Source organism: Neofelis nebulosa, chromosome 13 (assembly GCF_028018385.1).
Source record: "Neofelis nebulosa isolate mNeoNeb1 chromosome 13, mNeoNeb1.pri, whole genome shotgun sequence".
Classification (NCBI taxonomy): domain Eukaryota; kingdom Metazoa; phylum Chordata; class Mammalia; order Carnivora; family Felidae; genus Neofelis; species Neofelis nebulosa.
In genome coordinates, this window is record NC_080794.1 from 63112795 (window position 1) to 63133413 (window position 20619).

General features: G+C 38.4%; 1 protein-coding gene across 2 annotated transcripts in view; it reads left to right on the forward strand.

Annotated features, from left to right (window-relative positions):
* Positions 1–20619, forward strand: part of ENTPD7 (ectonucleoside triphosphate diphosphohydrolase 7) — a 52726-nt gene that overhangs the window by 22651 nt on the left and 9456 nt on the right. For both annotated transcript variants that reach the window (XM_058697435.1, XM_058697436.1), the window contains 7 exons: positions 4359–4462; positions 7544–7600; positions 11474–11607; positions 14841–15007; positions 17329–17653; positions 19484–19569; positions 20388–20549. In XM_058697435.1, the coding sequence (XP_058553418.1) occupies positions 4359–4462; positions 7544–7600; positions 11474–11607; positions 14841–15007; positions 17329–17653; positions 19484–19569; positions 20388–20549 (1035 nt within the window). The remainder of the gene's footprint in view (positions 1–4358; positions 4463–7543; positions 7601–11473; positions 11608–14840; positions 15008–17328; positions 17654–19483; positions 19570–20387; positions 20550–20619) is intronic.

Genomic DNA, 20619 nt, shown 5'->3' on the forward strand with positions numbered 1-20619 from the left:
TGACACTTCCCTGGCCCCTTCACACTTATGGTCTTGGGGTGGGAGTGAGCTCCCTTCACTTTAGAATTCATTCTTCTGGAATGTTCAAAGTCTCATAGGCAGCAGGTATTTTTTGTTAGCTTAGATTTTTTTTTTCTTGGTAAATAACAGTTCCCTTTTCCAGAAAGTTTTATTTTGTATTCTTGGCCAGCAACAAAAACCTTGGCTATGCAGGTAGGGCTTTGTGCTGCTTATGCCAGACGTGCAGGACAATGTAACGTATGTCCACAGTTCTTTCAATGGGCTTCTTTCCTTCTCTTTAGATACACAATTACTGGTTTACTATCTTGTCTGCTGTTGAGAAGCAGATTATTTTATATAACCATTTGTTGAAATGAGAGACCTATTTTAACCCCTCATTTTCCCGTATATCTTGGCCTTTAAAACATTTTTGTTTTCGGGTGCCTGGGTGGTCCAGTCAGTTGAGCGTCTGACTCTTGATTTTGGCTCAGGTCGTGATCTCATGGTTCTTGCAATTCAGTCCGTGTTGGGCTCTGTGCTGACAGCATGGATCCTGCTTGGGATTCTCTCTCTCCCTCTCTTTCTGTTCCTCCGCTGCTTGCACTCTCTCTAAATACATAAACTTAAGAAAATTTTTTTGTTTTTGTTTTTGGGGTGGCTAGATGGTTCAGTCAGTTGAGTGTCCAACTTTTGATTTCAGCTCACGTCATGATCCTGGGGTCATGGGATTGGGCCCAGCATCAGGCTCTGTGCTCAGCGTGGGGCCTGCTTGGGATTTTCTCTCTCTCTTTCCCTCTGTCCTTCTCCCTCTCTCATGCGTGCTTTCTCTTAACAAAACAAAACAACATTTGTGTTTTTTAATTTTTAAAACCAAATTTTAAAATATTATAGCTGCAGTAAAGGAAAAATAAACAACAAATTTATATCCCTATTGCCCTATCGAAAGTGTTTCATTTTGTCATATTCCCTTCTCTCTGTACATCTCTCTGTAATTTCTACAAAGTTGTTAACCATACTACACACGTAAGTTAGAACTTTTGATTCTGACATAAGTAATAATCATATAGTTCAGAATTTAGAAACCCTGGGAAGAGTATAGGTGACACAGTGGGTGCCACATCACAGGCTTGTGAGTGGTCTGAGGTCAACACCAAGGAAGGGGGATGAAGGCCACAGAAGAAGTTGATGAGGGAGTCAAAAAGGCAGAGCCGACCAGGAGGGTGATGGTTTGGCCCCCTTTTGTGGGTCTGGAGCAAAAGAAAGGATTGCCTCATCTCCTGATGTCACTCAGCATTGACATTGTTTGTCAAAGAAGTTTCTATGCAGACAAAACCCACTATGTAACTCCATTCCATTTGTCTAAGATGTTCACTGTCAGCATGGAGGCTCCGAATATTTGTATTTTTTTTTTTTATCTTAAGAATTTGTGAAGAGCTTGTCTTTTAATTCGTTTTCTGATCACCTCTTCTAAATAATGCCTATATCTATCCTGGGCTTATGAAATCATTGCTACCTCTTGAGGCAGCTGTAGTTGTTGACATAAATATAGCCATCACTGTAAGAACCTGTTTTGTATTGGGGCGCCTGGGTGGCGCAGTCGGTTAAGCGTCCGACTTCAGCCAGGTCACGATCTCGCGGTCCGTGAGTTCGAGCCCCGCGTCAGGCTCTGGGCTGATGGCTCGGAGCCTGGAGCCTGTTTCCGATTCTGTGTCTCCCTCTCTCTCTGCCCCTCCCCCGTTCATGCTCTGTCTCTCTCTGTCCCAAAAATAAAAAAAAAAAATTTAAAAAAAAAAAAAAAAAAAAAAAAAAAAAGAACCTGTTTTGTATAATTAATGCTCCACTAATATATTAGCATTTGTGAGCAATATTCAAAATGGGTTTAAATCACCTGGACTATATTTTGAAATGTGTTATCACTAGGTTTTATTTCTTTGTCAAAGGCCTAGACTAACAATTTGTTAGACTAACCTCTTTTTTGTTTTGTATTGAAAATGCCTTTAAAAAGAAATTACAAAGGTATTACAAGGTGACATTTAAGGGGGAAAAAACTTTTGTTCTGGAAAATTTCAAACATAAATAAAAATAGAACAGCATACTGAATCCTTATTTTCTCAGCCCCCAGCTTCAACAGTTATCAGCATTTTGCCACTGAAAGTTTTTTGTTTTTGTGGGGTTTTTTTTGTTTTGTTTTAAAGCTTATTTATTTATTTTGAGAGAGAAGTGCGAGTAGGGGAGGGGCAGAGAGAGAGAGAGAGAGAGAGAGAGAGAGAGAGAGAAAATTCCAAGCAGGCTCTGCACCGTGAGCACACAGCCCGATGCATGGCTCCAACTCACGAAACGTGAGATCATGACCTGAGCCAAAACCAGGAGTCAGATGCTTAACTGACTGAGCCACCCGGATGCCACTGAAAGTTTTTGTTTGTTGTTTTTTTTTAAATAAAAAACAATATTGAATTTTAGGAACAAAAGTTCTATTCTGTGCAGTACGTGAAAAAGTTTTTTGTTTATTGTTTAATATAAGTTGGGATCATATTGTATGTACTGTTTCATAACCTTTTAGAACTCAAAATATGTTGGACATCTTTTCATGTCAATACATATAGAGTATAAGTCGACCTCATTTCTTTTAACATCTGTCTAGTGTTACATTATATGGATATGACATAGATTATTTAACAAGTTGTCACTTTTTCATTTTTATAAAGCTGCAGTATTCGCTTCCTTTTTGTATTCTTATCTGATGATTCCCTTGCAATAAATTTCTAAAAATGTAATAGCTGGTCAAAAGTTAAGCACGTTAAAAATTTGGATACAAAGTCCTGGATTGCTCTCAAAAAGATCATACCAGTGGGGCACCTAGCTGGCTCAGTTGGTAGAGCATTGACTCTCGATCTCAGTATCAGTTCAAGCCCCACATTAGGCATGGAGCCTACTTAATTAAAAAAAATTTTTTTTTTAATGTTTATTTATTTTTGAGACAGACAAAGACAGAATTCAAGTGGGTTAGGGGCAGAGAGAGAGGGAGACACAGAATCCGAAGCAGGCTAGGCATGGAGCCTACTTAAAAAAACAAAAAAAGATCATACCAGTAATTTACATTCCAAACACCAGTGTATGTGGGTGCCCATTTTTCCATATTGTCCCCCAAATCAGCAAGCCCTCTTTTTGTTTATTTTAAACAAATAGCCAATTGGAAACATATCCAATAGGGAGAGCAAAATAATCCCTCTTGTTCCCCACGTAAAATTCTTATTGTAAGAATTTAATATGTATAACAACGAGCTATTTTAGAAATTGTATTTGACAGTATATTGTAAAATTATTACTTTGTTTTTTGTTTTTTTTTTTACAAAATGTTTATTTATTTTGAGAGAGAGAGAGACAGACAGAGAAAGTGAGCATGCACGAGCTGGGAGGGGTAGAGAGAGCAGGAGAGAGAATCCCAAGCAGGCTCTATGCTCAGTGCAGAGCCTGATGCAGGGCTCGATCTCACAACCATAATATCATGACCTGAGCTTAAAGAAAATTATTACTTTAAATATATTCTTTACTTTTAAGTGTTATCATTCTTCACTAAGTCATGCTGAGCCAATAGAATATTTTTCTAATGAGTTATTTTAAAGATCCAGGATAGTTGCTTTTGTTTTTAACCCCTTTCTCTAGATTCATATTATTACTTCTAGCTTTGTTTCTTTGCTTTTCTTTAATAATACTGATAGCATAAAACTTGAGAGGAGAAAATAACCCTAGATACTAAGATTCAGACTTTGTCCCCAAACTGTTATAACCTTTGGATTTTGATCCTGATTTGGGTTTTTCAAATGATAAGATTTTTATAAAGAAACAAAACCCCAGCCCTTGAAATATATAAAAGGAGATTAAAAAGTTCATTGTCAGTTTTGTAAAGGATATTAATTTGTGGATCTAACAGTGCTTGTTGTGTGGTAATATGAGGTGTTGTTTCTGTATTGTGTAAGATCTGAGGATAAGATTGTGTTCCTTAGTCTGACAGCTTCCCTTCATAGTAGTTAGGAATCATGCAATTATGAAACTGTGCTTCCTGCCACTTATATATACTCAGCGTTGTGAGAGGCACAGAACTGTAGTCTCATCTTTTAATACTATTTGAATTATAAAATTACACAAAGAAAAAGTATTACTAGTATCGTATTGCCTTTTAAGTGGAAGGATATACTTTGGAGGCAGTTTAAACCTTTAAAATCAAGTGAAGTGCCAAAAAGAAGCATGGCTCAACTAGTGGATGGACTATGTGAGCAATGAGGTGGACGTGCAAGTTGAAGCTAATTGTGAGAAGAGTGTCTAACGATTAACTTTTATATTTTTGTTCTTTCTTGCAGAAAGCAGCTGGCTATCTTGGCTGATCTGGTGAGAGATTTACCTCTGGAGTTTGACTTCCTCTTTTCACAGTCTCAGGCAGAAGTGATCTCTGGGAAGCAGGAAGGTACTGGGTCTTGAGGGGTGCACTCCTTCAGCTCCTAGCCAATCATGGCATAGTCTCTCTGCTAGGGGTGGGGTTAGGATTACTTTATATATTTGATTTTTATTTTTCTTCGAGTAATTTTCTTGATTCTGTCATATATATTTTTTTAAATTATTATTTGCATATTCTGCATTGGTGTCTGTTATAGATTGCTGCTTCTGGAAGTCATATATTTATTTTTAACTTTGTGCTAAGTACTGTGTTTATAAGAACATGTTAGTATTTAGTGATGATTCCAAGTGAGTATTTGGTTAGCTAATTGTAGTTTTCAAAACATAAGTACTTCTGGGAGTTGTACTGAGTTTGCCAAATTCTAATGTAAAGCAAATTATTAAAGTAAGGGGAAACGTTAATAGGGGATGATCATTATTTACTTTTCTTTTGTTATGGGCTCTCCTTTTATTGTGTTTATTTTTTAAATGTTGATTTATTTATTTTGAAGGAGAGGGAGCAAGCAGGGGAGGAGCAGAGAGAGAGGGGGAGAGAGAATCCCAAGCAGGCTCCATGCTCAGTGCAGAGCCCAACTCAGGGATCCATCTCACCACCATGAGACCATGACCTGAACTGAATCCAAGAGTCAGAAGCTTAACAAACTGCATCACGCAGGCACCCCCCCCCCCCTTTATTGTGTTTATTATGAAGTACTGATACTTCCCTAAAAGCTTGCACTGCTGGGTTTGTAGTTTTGAGGTAGAATTGAATATGTGTTCTCATGTGGCCCAAATGTGGCCTACATGACAAATTATGTTTCCATTTCTTGAAAAAGAGAAAATCTTCTGTGCATTCTGAATTTTTTTAAATGTTTATTTATTTTTGAATAAGAGAGAGTGTGAGTGGGGTAGGAGCAGAGAGAGAGGGAGACACAGAATCCGAAGCAGGCTCCAGGCTCTGAGCTGTCAGCACAGAGCCTGATGCGGGGCTTGAACTCACGAACCATGAGATCATGACCTGAGCTGAAGTCAGACGCTGATTATCAACTGAGCCACCCAGGCGCCCCTCTTCTGTACATTCTAGTTGCATTTCACATAAAGGAAAAGATTTACCTTTTCAATTTCAGTATTGCATTCTCCAGTTCTAAAATTTTCATTTGATTCTTTTTTATGTTCTCTTCCTTTGCTGAGACTTTCTATCTTTCCGTTCATTGTAAGACTGCTCTTATTGCTGAGTTATATAGCTGCTTTAGTATCTCTGTCTGGTAATTCTGACATCTGTGTCATCTTGGGGTTGGCATCTTTTCCCTTAGGAGTTGAGATTTTCCTAGTTCTTTTCATGCTAAGTAATTTTATATTGTGTCCTGGACATTTTGAAAGTTATACTATGAAACTGGGTCTTGTTTCAATCGTAAGGAAAATACTGACTTTTGTTTGTGTTAGCAGGGAGTTGACCTGGTTAGGTTCATGCCTCAAGTTCTGACCTGCCTTCTGTGATTGTAGTGATTCATTTTTCAAAGCCTTGTCACTGCTATTTGGGTTTGTACCATTTGTGTGTCACCCAGTGGTCAGTCTAAAATCTGGGCATAGTCCATACAAATGGAGTGCCTAGCCAGTACGGTTCTCAGAACCTTTGGTATATTGTTTATGAGATCCATGCATGTGTTGCTTGGCTGTGAGCCCAGGAGTTCATACATCACTTTATTCCTTACTCTCTGTGATCTCCCCAACACTTTCTGGCTCCCTGGGGCTCACTTTCATGGTCCTCCAGTTAGAAAGCCAGGGCTTTAATTTCCCTACTCTGCCATACATTTCCCATGATTGCATCTGCATCCAGGGCTAAATGGTGGAGGACATGGAGAAAAATCAGCAATAGGGATTTTCTTCAGTTCTTAAGGCTGTAGCTCCTCTAGTCAGAGAAGATTCATATCCTTCACAGTTTTAGGCACCTGCCCAACTTCTACCTCTGCTGTTGCAGGATTGCCTGGGGTAGCAGAGAACAAAATGAAGGGAAAAAAACCCAAGGGATTTTCCTCCATTCTTTCGGAGCCTTTGGGGTCTCTTTTTTTTTTTTTTAATTTTTTTTTCAACGTTTTTTATTTATTTTTGGGACAGAGAGAGACAGAGCATGAACGGGGGAGGGGCAGAGAGAGAGGGAGACACAGAATCGGAAACAGGCTCCAGGCTCCGAGCCATCAGCCCAGAGCCTGACGCGGGGCTCGAACTCACGGACCGCGAGATCGTGACCTGGCTGAAGTCGGACGCTTAACCGACTGCGCCACCCAGGCGCCCCGTTTGGGGTCTCTTTTAATGCTCCTTGGACCAGAAAGCAAGGTCTTGAAGTTCTTTCCCTCCACACCTGGATGTCCTTTTGTGTTTCAAGCTGCTTTTGAGTCCAGGCCAGGCAATATCTGAGGGGAAAATATGAGACACTCACTACAGGTTTGGTGGTACTTTAACTTCTGATCTCTGACTCAGTGTGCCTCTTATTATTTCCTTCCAGAGTTCTCACAAATCTGCTCCATATATTCCATGCAGTTTACACTGTGTTCGGTGGGATGACAGGATGGAGTGTGCTTACCTCCTCTTGCCCAGAGCCAGAATCCAAGATGCACATTTTTTACATTTGTTTTTGCACATTAATTTAGAAAACGCAAATTTACACATTAATTTAGAAAATGCAAATCATTTTATTTTTTAATTTTTTAATTTTTTTTTTAACGTTTATTTATTTTTGAGACAGAGAGAGACAGAGCATGAACGGGGGAGGGTCAGAGAGAGGGAGACACAGAATCCGAAACAGGCTCCAGGCTCCGAGCTGTCAGCACAGAGCCTGACGCGGGGCTGGAACTCACAGACCACGAGATCATGACCCGAGCTGAAGTCGGACGCTTAACTGACTGAGCCACCCAGGCGCCCCAGAATGCAAATCATTTTAAAAGGGGAAAGCATCACAAGATAAGAGATTTTGAATTCATACACTAAGAGTATGGAATAAAATAGTATCATCACTTTTTTCCTAAGAAAAGGAGGAAAAGAACAGCCCTGGGAGAGGTGTATACATGGCATAGCAATAGAGAATTAAGCATGGGCTTTTATGTTTCTTACCTAGGAGTTTATGCATGGATTGGAATCAACTTTGTTTTGGGAAGATTCGATCATGAGGATGGTGAGTAATGTTGTCATCTTAAGACAATTCTAAGGACTGAACGAAGGTTTATGTTGTAACCTGTCAGTGTAATATAAGTGCCACATTTGAGTGATTTTTCTTTCTTTTTTTTAAAAGTAAAGATGCTTCATTTTCCAGTCCTACTTCCCCTTCTTTTATTTCTTTTTAAATTTTTAATATGGAAAGTTAGAAACATTTACAGAAGTAAATAATAATAAAATGAATTTCCATGAGCCCATTACTCAGACTCAACACTAATTAGTGGTTGGTCAGTTTTTTGGCTCCACCCTCCCTCCATACAACACAGGTTTTTTTCCTTTTGGATTTTAAAAAGCAAACCCCAGACATATCGTTTTATCTTCTTGTACTTCAGCGTTTATCTCTCACCAATGAGGAGCTTCAAAACAACTGAAATATCCACAATGCCATTCTTAAATTTAAAAAAGTTAACAATTTCTAGTATTGTGTAACATCTATCTAATACCCAGGTAGAGACTTCCTTTATTGTATCAAGAATATTTATTTGTAATTGTCTTGTTAAAATCAGAATCTGAACAAGGATCATAATTACATTTGATTGATAAGTTTCTTTATAACAGCTTTCCCCCTCCCACCTCTTTTCCTCAAATCATTCATTAAAAACACAAAAACAAAACTGGCTCACTTGATAGAATGAAATTACCACATTCTTAATTTGATTGACTGAATTTTTGTGGGGTCTTAAACATGCTTCTCATCCCTCCTTATGTCTTATAAATTGGAGATTAGATACAGAAGCTTGATTAGACACCGATTCAATTCCTTTGGCCAGAATAAATAATAAATAAAGATTGGCACTAAGTGTTTCCTACTACATCACATCAGAAGTTTTATAAGGTCTGCTTGTCCCACTTCAGTCACGTTAAGACTGATCAGGTTTCAGGGTTCAGGTATTGTCAGCCTGATCTAATCTATTATGAAAATTCTCCAGCCACTTTTCACTTAATGGTTATAGTAGCCAATTGTGATTGTTGTTTAGATTCATTTTTTCATTAGAGGTTGCAAAATAGTTATTTTTATAATTCCTTCATTTCTTCTGCATTTAACAGTTGGGGTTTTTATATAACAAAATTTTCTTCATTAACTATTTGATTATCCTGGAATACAGTTCTAAATGGAAAGACAGGATAGATCTTTCATTCTTCCATTTATCAAGTTTTTGATTAATGAGTTGATGTCCTAGCAACTTCCAAAGGTTACTAGTGAAGTTTTTTTTCAGTATCATTATGAGTTTGTAGATTTTAATGTGCTTGATGCATCGTAGTCCATTGCATCATCATTCTTTTCAGTGCTCAAATTACACCATCATTGGCCAGTTGGAGCACCTATAGGTTGGCTTCTGTACCTTTTAACATCCCAATAGTCTTTTATATTTCCCTTGCTTTTTGGCACACTAAGGTACATTCCATGCTTGTCTTGTATTTTTTCTACCTTAGACCTAGCATCAGACATTTTTTAAGGAGCCCTGGTTTCTTTTATTGGAAAATGATATTTAGAGACCATGGATGCCAGGAGTGCTTATTGCTCCTAGATTATACTTACTTCTAGGCCCTTTCCGTACAGAGCTAGAAAATATGTATTTTTAGAAAGAGAAAAAGAAATCATGATAGTTCCAATTCATATTTAAGATTATAAGGTTATACAAAGAGGTGAAAAATCCATACACTGAAAACTGTAGAAAACTTATGAAAGAAATTGAAGAAGGCACACAAAAAAATCGAAAAATATTCCATGCTCCTGGATTGGAAGAACAAATATTGTTAAAATGTCCATACTACCCAAAGCAATCTAAATATTCAATGCTATCCCTATCAAAATAACACCAGCATTCTTCACAGAGCTAGAACAAACCATCCTAAAATTTGTATGGAACCAGAAAAGACCCTGAATAGCCAAAGCAATCCTGATAAAGAAAACCAAAGCTGGAGGCGTCACACTCCCGGACTTCAAGACGTATTATAAAGCTGTAATCATCAAGACAGTATGGTACTGGCACAAAAACAGACCCTCAGATGAATGGAACAGAATAGAGAACCCAGAAATGGATCCACAAACATATGGCCAATTAATCTTTGACAAAGCAGCAAAGAATATCCAATGGAATACAGTCTCTTGAGCAAATGGTGCTGGGAAAACTGGACAGTAACATGCAGAAGAATGAACCTGGACCACTTTCTTACACCATACACAAAAAATAAACTCAAAATGGATGAAAAACCTAAACGTAAGACAGGAACCTATCAAAATCCTAGAGGAGAAAGCAGGCAAAAACCTCTTTGACCTCAGCCCCAGCAAGTTCTTACTCAACACGTCTCCAGCGGCAAGCCACACAAAAGCAAAAATGAACTATTGGGACCTCATCAAACTAAAAAGCTTCTGCACAGCAAAGGAAACAATCAGCAAAACTAAAAGGCAACCGACAGAATGGGAAAAGATATTTTCAAACGACATATCAGATAAAGGGTTAGTATCCAAAATCTATAAAGAACTTAGCAAACTCAACACCCAAAAAACAAATAATCCAGTGAAGAAATGGGCAAAAGACATGAATAGACACTTCTCCAAAGAAGACATCCAGATGGCCAACTGACACATGAAAAAATACTCAACATCACTCATCATCAGGGAAATACAAATCAAAACCACAATGAGATGCCACCTCACACCAGTCAGAATGGCTAACATTAACAACTCGGGCAAGACTGCAGAGAAAGGGGAACTCTTTTGCACTGCTGGTGGGAATGCAAACTAGTGCAGCCACTCTGGAAAACAATATGGAAGCTTCTCAAAAAGTTAAAAATAGGACTGCCGTATGACCCAGCAATCACACTACTAGTTATATATCCAGGGGATACAAGTGTGCTGTTTCGGAGGGGCACATGCACCCCAATGTTTATAGCAGTGCTATCGACAGTAGCCAAAGTATGGAAAGAGCCCAAATGTCCATCAACAGATGAATAAAGATGTGGTATATATATATACATATATATATATATATGTATATATATATATGTATATATATATATGCACAATGGAGTATTACTCAGCAATCAAAAAAATGAAATCTTGCCATTTGCAACAACATGGATAGAACTAGAGGGCATTATGCTAAGCGAAACTAGTTAGAGAAAGACAAATATATGACTTCACTCATGTGGAATTTAAGATAGAAAACAGATGAACATAAGGGAGGGGAAGCAAAAATAATATAAAAACAGGGAGGGGGACAAAACAGACTCTTAAATACAGAGAACAAACTGAGGGTTGCTGGAGGGGCTGTGGGTGAGGGGATGGGCTAAATGGGCAAGGGGCATTAGGGAAGACACTTGTTGGGATGAGCACTGGGTGTTTTACATAGGGGATGAATCTATAATCTCCTAAAATCATTATTGCACTATATGCTAACTAACTTGAATATAAATTAAAAATAAATTAATTTAAAAAAGATTATAAGGTTGTTGCTTAATATTGTTGAGTTTATACCTGTATGGTTTTTTCTTTTATGCTGAGTATTTGTTCCTAAATATATTAATATAAACATTTATTTGCTTTATTTCATAACATGTTTAATGGCTTAAAAAATTATTATCAATAAGACTACTACAATGCAGTTTAAGATATTTATTTGCTTCTGTTGTCAGTAAGATACATCCTATGAGGGATATAGTAAAAATGTTACTTGAAAGAATTCTCTGTAATACATAGTTGATACAGTGAGATTAATTTATTTCAGTTTGCTCTTCATTTTTTAAGGGATTTCTATTTTGATTTTTTTTTTCATTTTTGATTTGTTTTTTAATTACTAGGCCTTTTCTTTTCCCTTATTTATTTCAGAATCAGATGCTGAGGGTCCCCAGGAATTGGCAATAGGGCGCAGAAGGACAGTAGGGATACTAGATATGGGAGGAGCCTCTCTCCAAATTGCTTATGAAGTTCCTACCTCAGCCTCTGTCCTTTCTCCGAAACAGGTATTTTACCTTTTAGGGATATTGGGTTGCTACAAATGCCAGTATTTGGGAAAGAAGGTCACTGTTTTTTGACTTAGACCAATTTGCATGGGTCCAAATATTTGTTCAGATACTCGCTAGCTTACATTATCTTGGTTAGGTTACCTCTCTGAGCTTTAATCTCCTCCTATATGAAAAGAGAATAATAATAGTATCCACTTCATGAAGTTGGGAAGATGAAATGACACCATGTGTGTAAAGCACTTGACAAACTTTCCAACATGTGCTAAATGTTTAATGTATTTTAGCAGTTATACTCCTTGTCTCCTGGGACTGCTGGAAGATTAAACATGATAATTCATATAAAGCCCAGAGTACAGTATTTGGTACATACTTGTTCATTAAATGTTATTTTCTTTCCCTTACTTGTGATTCCATTCTTGTGCTTCTAAATTCCTTACCTGACTAGAATGTAAAGAATATATGTATCTTGAGGGAAGAGTTTTATCATAGGAAAAAGAGCTGCAGACAGTTTTTAAACACCTGTTGTGTGCAAGGAATGAGACATATTGTACTGCCCCCAAAAACTTATTATAATCTATCAGTGAAGACAGCCTGTGATAACAGGCAGACTATGGAAGTACTAAAATTTGATCTAAACCAGGGTTTCTCATCATTGGCACTATTGACAGTTTGAGCTGGATAAATCTTTGTCGAGAGCTGTCCTGTGCATAATATGATGTTTAGCAGCATCCCTGGCCTCTACCAGATATCAGTAATGTCCCCACTCTACTCGTCTACTACATGAATGGGAGTCATGCTGGCTTCGTGGAAAGTAAGGTATTTACCTGGGCCCTGGATGATAAGTAGGCTTTTGCATTTGAAGGTTGAGGAAGGCCACCTTTATGGAGGAAATAGTATGCACAAGGGCACAAAGAAAGCAGCAAAGAGCTCAGAATGTCCAAAAAACGTTGAATAGCCTGTTGTAGTGTAGAATTTTCCAGTATAGTAAGTCTAGGAAGGTAAGATGAAGTTAAATTGTAAGGAGTCTTGGGTGCTATGCTAGGGAATTTCACTTTTATTTCTATAGATGGAGGAGAATCAGCAAAGGTTTTTGAGTAGGGCAGTCATATGGGCCTCAGTTTCATCATCTATGAAATAATTAAATTCTGAAGGTCCTTTTCAGCTCTATTATGTGACTGATAATAGATCCAATCTGTTTTTTTAGGAAAATAATTTTGTTGTCTGTATGAGAAAGAAATGTAGGTCAGGGAACCTTGGGTAAGAGGTAATAAGGGCTGAACTAGGCAATGTAAGTGGAAATGGAATGGAGGGCACAGATCTCAGGGGTATTTTGGAAAAAACAAAACAAAACAGTGTAATATAATGGTGTGGGTAGGGCAGAGAGGGATTCTGAGTGATGCTGAGGTTCCCACCTAGGTACCTGGTAGGGTAAGGAATTCAGTCACTGAGAGAGACCCCAGGGTAAAGGGTGGGTTGATGCTAAGCAAATGAGTATGGTCTGGAGATTCAGGTGAGAACAGTTTTCTGGTCTCTAGCCCAAGTCCTTGTAACCAATGAATTCAGTTTTAAGTATGATGAATTTGAGATCTCTGAGGAGCATATATGCCTAAATATCCAGCAAGATTGTTGGAAATGTGGGTTTAACAATCAGAAGGGGTCTGTGCAAGGGTTGGAAATTTGGGGAACGAGGTTGTAAGACATTTTAGTCTTTATTTGTTAATATGTAGTCAACAGGTAAAATGAAGGCATTGTTCTGGTAAGTGGCACTTATCCTTAAAGTCTTAAATAAAAGACTTTTTTGTTTGTGCAGATTTAGAAAGCAACACTAGTATAGAAAGTATACTTGGAAGCAACAAGTTAGATGTAGCCTGGTAACATAACGGTCTTACAGATGGATTTTAGGGCTTGGTAAATAACGAAAGGAACAATGAGACAAAGTACAATAGTGCTTTAAAAAATGTAAGTAATCCTAAGTGCCTAAAGTGGTTTTTTTGGTACAATTCACAAAGTTGTGCACACTCAAAAAGTAATGCAACCACCACTATCGAATTCTAGAACATTTTCATTACCCTGAAAAGAAACCCCACATTCATTAGCAGTCACTTGCCATTCTCCTCCCTCTAGCTCCAGCAACCACTAATCTGCTTTATGTCTCCTGTGGATTTGCCTCTTCTGAGTACTTCACATAAATGGAATCATACAATATGTGACGTTTTGTGTCTGGCTCCTTTCACTTAGCAAAATATTTTCAGGGTTCATCTCTGTTGTAGCATGGATCAGAACTTCATTTCTCTTCATGGTTGAATAACCATATGACCATGCCATATTTTGTTTATGCATTCATCAGATGATGGACTTTTGGATTTTTGTTTCCAGTTTTTGACTATTATGGATAATGCTGCTGTGAACATTCACATATACATTTTTGATTAGTCATACTTTTCAGTCCTCTTATATATATACTTAGTGAAATTACTGGGCATGATAGCATTTTCATTAATTAAAAATAAATACATTCAAAACAATAATTTAATTTTACAACAGTATGTACAAATATATGTTACATTAAGCACATTAGAATGTGGGGGTAGGAATGGGGGTGAGTATGAGGATAAAAGGAAGTAAATAGACAAAACAGAAATGGGGCTTTGCCATGGTAATGAGCCATGAACTGAGGAGTATGATTAACTCAAATCATGGACTGAAGTCAAAAAAAAAAAAAAAAAATAGACCATCTTTTCATTAGAGGTACTGTAAAATGGAACTTTCCCAGTCCTAGTCCCTGTCATAGGATACATTAAAGCTTCTTGAATAGAATTGTAAAAACCCATAGAATAGGTCTCAGGATGATCTTCCAAATTCCTGAAATTTATTTTTATCAAAAGATTTTTTCTTTCCTGATGATAAAAGTAGTACATTCTCATTTTGGCAAACTGGAAAATCTGAAAAGTACATGCAAGAAAATGACATTATCTGTAATGATTCTGCCTTGTATAGAACTACAGATCCTGTTGTTGTCTCTAATTTGGTATTTAGTCTCTGTACTTTTTTGTTCAGGCTTGTCATTTTGTGTCTTTGTTGAAAATAATGTTATGAGAATGAAAGAATGCTATAAGATATTTTAAAGGGTAGTTACAGCACACGAAGACTGGTATATTGGTAACGTCATAGCTCTCTGTAAATCAACCAAAATGAAAATTCCCTTTTTTTCTCTTTACATTGTATTATAGGAAGAAGAAGCAAAGATCCTGCTGGCTGAATTCAACCTGGGCTGTGATGTACAACACACTGAACATGTGTACAGGGTTTATGTCACAACCTTCCTGGGTTTTGGAGGCAACTTTGCCCGGCAGCGCTATGAAGATCTTGTGCTGAATGAAACCCTTACCAAAAATAGGTACTTTGGACATGGGGATCTGTGCCTCTGAAATAGAATGTTGTCAGGGTGCAGATATTAGCAAGAAATACTCATATTCTACTAAGATAGGTATGTCCTTGCCTCCTCCTCCTTCCTGACCACTCTCGTCAATGGGGTAGTGTCACTACTAATAGAGACCCTCCATTGGTATTCCCACTTGATCTAGGTTAGGGTGCATTCTGGTCTTTGCTCTTAGGACTCAGAAAAGTATAGCAGCTTACTATGTTGATCTCTTGCTGTGTCCTTTTTCAGAAATGGTATCACAGGATAAGTGAGGCTAAGTTATTAATTTACAATGTGCAGTATAATGTAGTTCTTAGCAGTTCCCTCTCAGTAGAAGACATATTTGTTCACTTACAGTGGAGTTGCATCTTACATGGGAGTGAGGTTCCATAGTGCGCATAAAAGATAAAAAGCATGTGAAGTTAGAAATAATCTTCACATTGTTCTCTCATTAAGTCCAGAATAGCCAGTTTTTCCTGCAGCGTGGACAGATCACTGATTCGTTTGGCTACCACATGAAGTATTTAGACCATAATGTACAAATAGTTGTGGGGTTTTTTTTCTTTAGTATTTAAAATTATTGTATCACTATGTACATTGAAGGAAGTATAAGACAGCAGAGGTTTTTTTCACCATAAAATTACTTACCCCATTTGTTTTGCTAGAAATACTAACTTGAAGAAATACCGCTATTGTATTAATTACAATTATGAATACGGCGATTTGTAATAATTGCTCCACAGCAGTTGTCTTCTTTGGGACCATAATAAAGAAAATACTGTCTCCTGATTCCTTTTTGTTTTTGTAAGTCTCAACTACCAAGAGGTCAAGGTGTTTTAGGAGACTCCTGTTATACCGGGTGATGGACGAATGCCTTAAAACCAAGCAGTGTGTTTGCTTTCTGAAAATACTCTTCAGTCTGTACAGATGTTGCTTGGGCTGTGGAGTTCAGATCGCTCCTGCTGGCAGTCCAAAGAACAATTATGAAAGTTTTACACCAGTTTTGTTTTGTTCCATCTTTGCTAGCTGCTGTGTTTCCTTTTCCATTTCCTTCCTTTGTCGTTCTGCTGCCCTTTTCTCTTTGTCTGCTGTTTCCTGCCTCAGAACTTGCCAGGCTGTATCATGGCTGCCACCATGCATCAATATGTGCATTGGTATTTCTTGCCAGGTTCCTAATTGAGAAGACTGATCATTCATCTTGTGTAGCTGCTACTCTACTAGAGAAACCCATGCTTCCTGGGATGTCAAAATGTAATGGTTCTTTCTTCTTAATATGATTTTCTGAGTTTTTTTAATAATTGGTGTCACATCCTTAAAATAGGTTCCAATTGTTCCAGAACATTTTGTTGTGTTGCCATGTTCCCAGTCCCTCCTTCAGTCTTTACATCATGGAGGCTTCTTCATCCCAGGAAGTCTACCCTTCAACGTCTGTCTGTTTAGGAACTGATGAATAATTAACTGCAGTTGGCAAAGTTATTTGGTCTCCACTAATTTCTGTCCTCGGCCAGATTTAATCTCTTCAGGAACGGGAATATTGTTGCTGGGCAAATGCAGACTTGAAATAGCCAGAACCATGTAATGGCCAGGATGGGGATTAGAACTTGCCCCAACCTGTCCCTCCCCACGTGGGGCCAGGCAGGTCCTTCCTATGGCCAGCCGTTGTCACTGACCACTGACACATCCTTCTCCTCAGGAAACTCCTCCAACCTTCTCTCTTTACCTTCTCCCAGGTGTTTTGCTAAACGTTAGAACCACACTCAGTGTGGTGAGATCTTGGCACTTCTAAGAAGCAGTGGAATGAAGACTAGATTGAGACCAGCAGATTAATATCCCTAGTTTCACTATACATTGGGAAATATACATGTTGATTAAAAGGTTGAACAAAATTTGATCACTGCCATATTTCTCTCCTTATCTTCCTCCTTCCTCCCTTCCTTCCTTCCTTCCTTCCTTCCTTCCTTCCTTCCTTCCTTCCTTCCTTCCATCCATTCATCCATCCCTTCCATCCATCCATCCATCCATCTATCCCTTCCATCCATCCATCCATCCATCCATCCATCCATCCACCCACCCATCCTTCCTTCCTTCTTTCCTTTGTTTCTGCTAAATTGAATTTGCTTAAGTTAAATGTTCATGTGTTGTGACTGCATGGTTGATACTCCATGCTTGTTTCTAGGGATGCCATATAAAACAAGATATCTGTGAAGCACATTCTTTGACCAAGTTTCTTATAGGCATTTTTTAAAGAGGTTGAATACATTAGTGATGTGTTTTGTTTGTTATTGTCATTGTGGCAGGTTGCTGGGCCAGAAGACAGGTCTGAGTCCTGACAATCCATTTCTGGATCCCTGCCTGCCCGTGGGACTCACAGATGTGGTGGAGAGGAACAGCCAGGTGCTGCATATCCGAGGAAGAGGAGACTGGTCTTCTTGCGGGGCAATGCTGAGCCCCCTGCTGGCTCGCCCCAACACCAGCCAGGCCTCGCTGAATGGAATCTACCAGTCACCAATTGACTTCAATAACAGCGAGTTCTACGGTTTCTCTGAGTTTTTTTACTGTACAGAGGATGTGTTACGCATCGGTGGCCGTTACCATGGGCCAACGTTTGCCAAGGCTGCTCAGGTAAATTATTTATAGTAAAGATGATTCATACCAGGAGCAGCCATTTCTCTATGCCTAACTTTGTGCCAGATGCTGTGCAAAGGGCTTTGTATGCCTGATTTCACTGATTTCTTCACAGGAGGAGCTCTGTGAACCTTCATTTTACAGATGAGAAAGTGGACTCAGAAGTTAAGGAGCACACTGTGCTGTACTATCTTCTAGTTCATTAAACTTAGGTTTCCATGTATGTCCTGATCACCCAAATTATCACCCAGCTCCAAAATCTTTGTGGTGGCTAATGGTTTTTCCTCTAGCTTTCCAGTAATCTGGTTTAATGTTTGTGGTCAAAAGTGTCATCCCCAGATATCTTTCCCCTCACTTGGTATTCTCAGTTGTAATGTGCTTTTAGAAATGAGGTCACACAGGTGGGCAAGTCCACTTTGATTTTCTTGGTTTGTCAGGAGGCCAGAGTGGTATATAGGGTCACTTGGAATATTAAAAAGATATTGGGAAACGCAATGTCAGGGGAAGTACTATTTAAAACTAAAATGCAGAAGAAATAAAATTTCGTTTAGAGCATATATAGGACATTAGCAGCTTATAGGCTTAAATCATTAGTTACCTGAACAGGTAAAAGTTTCTCTAGCTTTCTATAGCTCCTTTAATTTAGATTCATCTCTGAAGGTTTGCCTGTCTTTTTGATCTTGTAGAAGAGAAACTTATGGGAAGAATTTGACCTTATAGTTTATTCTTTTCTTTCTGCTGTTACAGTTCTCTAGGGTTCTCTGGATAGAAGACTTCCAATTTAATAATGTCTGTACTATGTGTATTATTCTGTTCCCTAAAGGCAGTCCCTAAGAAATACTGAGGAAAACCTGGTTTGTATTTGTTCTTTCCTCTCCAGGCTCCAGGAATACACTTATATTCCTTTTCCTTTCTAGCATCTAGGGCTGCCTAACTGTTCATGGCCTACGTCTTTCTCTCATTTTAAAACTTCTTCAAATTCTGTTCCCTTGAACACCAAAGGGCTCAAGTTACTGCTTACTCAAATTGCTAGTGGCCTCATATGTTCTTTTTCCCAGGTGAAAGAGATAATTTTGTTCCCTTTTTTTTTTTTTTACTTTGACTCAACTGTTATTTTCCCAGTGATACCTTCCCTAGCAACCATATCCAAAACTGCAGCCCTCCCCAATTTCACCTATTTCCCTTTCCTGCTTTATTTTTCCATGATAATTTATGTCATGTAACACACTCTATATGTAAATGTGTACGTGTGTACATGTCTTATGTATGCATGCATGTATATGGTTATTGTCTGTTTTTTATCACTAGAATGTGAGCTTCATGAGGACAGAAAGTTTTGTCTGTTTTGTTCACTGCTAGATCTCCCTGGCACCTAGAAAAGCACCTGGCACAAAGTAGACATTCAGAGGAAAGGAATGGTTCTTTGGGGAGAACTATAGCAGGGGAACAGGCCAGTGGTAGAATTTGACCATTCTGTTCCATCTGCTTTACTTCCTCATCTTACATAGTGTAGAATGAGGCTCCCTTTGGCTTTGATGTTGCTACTTCTGGTCCTAACATTACCCCTCTCTGAAGCCAAAGAGGCTCAGGAGCCATGTTGGGCTGGCTTTGTACTGGACTTGAGGTGATGGGAATAAAAAGGAGACCCTCAGGAACCTGTGTTCTGGCACTTGCTTTGCACAGTGTCGAGGGAATGAATGTGGCATTTCTGTTTTCCTTTGTCAACTAGTCACCCACAAGTAACTTTAGACATGGAACAGCTGAGACTGTAGGGAAATTAGTTGTGCTTTAATTTCATGTTCCTCTGTTTCTCTTTGGTTGTTCCAGGATTACTGTGGCATGGCTTGGTCAGTCCTAACTCAGAGATTCAAGAATGGTCTCTTTTCATCACATGCAGATGAGCATCGACTCAAGTGAGTAGCTTCCTTTTTTCCCTAAGATTGGCCTGAAAACGCAGATGGCAGATTATAATGAGAGAGAGAGAGAGAACAAGCAAGAATACAGATGGAATTTTCTGTTGAAGGAGAATCGAGAATTTGATTTTTAGATTTTGATTTTCTGAGTGATAAGGGCCAAAATAGTGAGCCTATTTTAGTGAAGCCAGGGAAAACCAGGGTTACCAAAAGGCTGATTCCAAACGGTTTGAAATCAAAAGTGGTGTTTTTTTTAAAGCTTTTAATTAAAATATTGAACATGCAGAAAAGTGGAAAGAACAGTAACATAAATCCTCACCCAGCTTCAACAAATACCAATATTTTGCCAGTTTGGTTCATCAGTCCTCCCATTTTGTAAACATTTCAGTTAATACATTTTAACCATAAACAAAAATAGAATGGTATAATGAATTTCTGTGTACCTATCACCCTGCTTCTCTGCTAACAGCTACCAACTTCTGGCAAATCTTATTTCATCTCTTTTCCCACCCTCTTACCACAATTGGGTTCTTTTGAAACAAATCCCAGACATCATGTAATTACAGCAGGCTCCTTAAAAATAAGGACTCTTATAAAAAGAAAGAAAAAAACACAGCAATATCATTATGGCATAAAGGTGTTCCTGCACTTTTGTGGTAAACATCAAGATAAAGTAGGCTCAGATTTGGCTCCACCTAGAGGCGAGGAAGGTGAACTGGGGAGAGAGATCCTTTTTGACATCCAATGGGAGTATGTGGAAAGTATTCTTTTTTCTTCTTCTTCTTCTTAAAAAAAATATTTATTGTTTTGTCACACAGATATCAGTGTTTTAAATCGGCTTGGATGTACCAAGTTCTTCATGAAGGATTCCACTTTCCCTATGACTACCCACACCTGCAGACAGCCCAGCTGGTATATGACCGAGAAGTTCAGTGGACACTGGGAGCCATTCTGTATAAAACACGATTCTTACCCCTCAGGTAAAGTGGACTGAACTGGCGTCTTGAACTTAGAGTATTGCTGTCTCAGAATAGGTTTCTTAAGTGACCG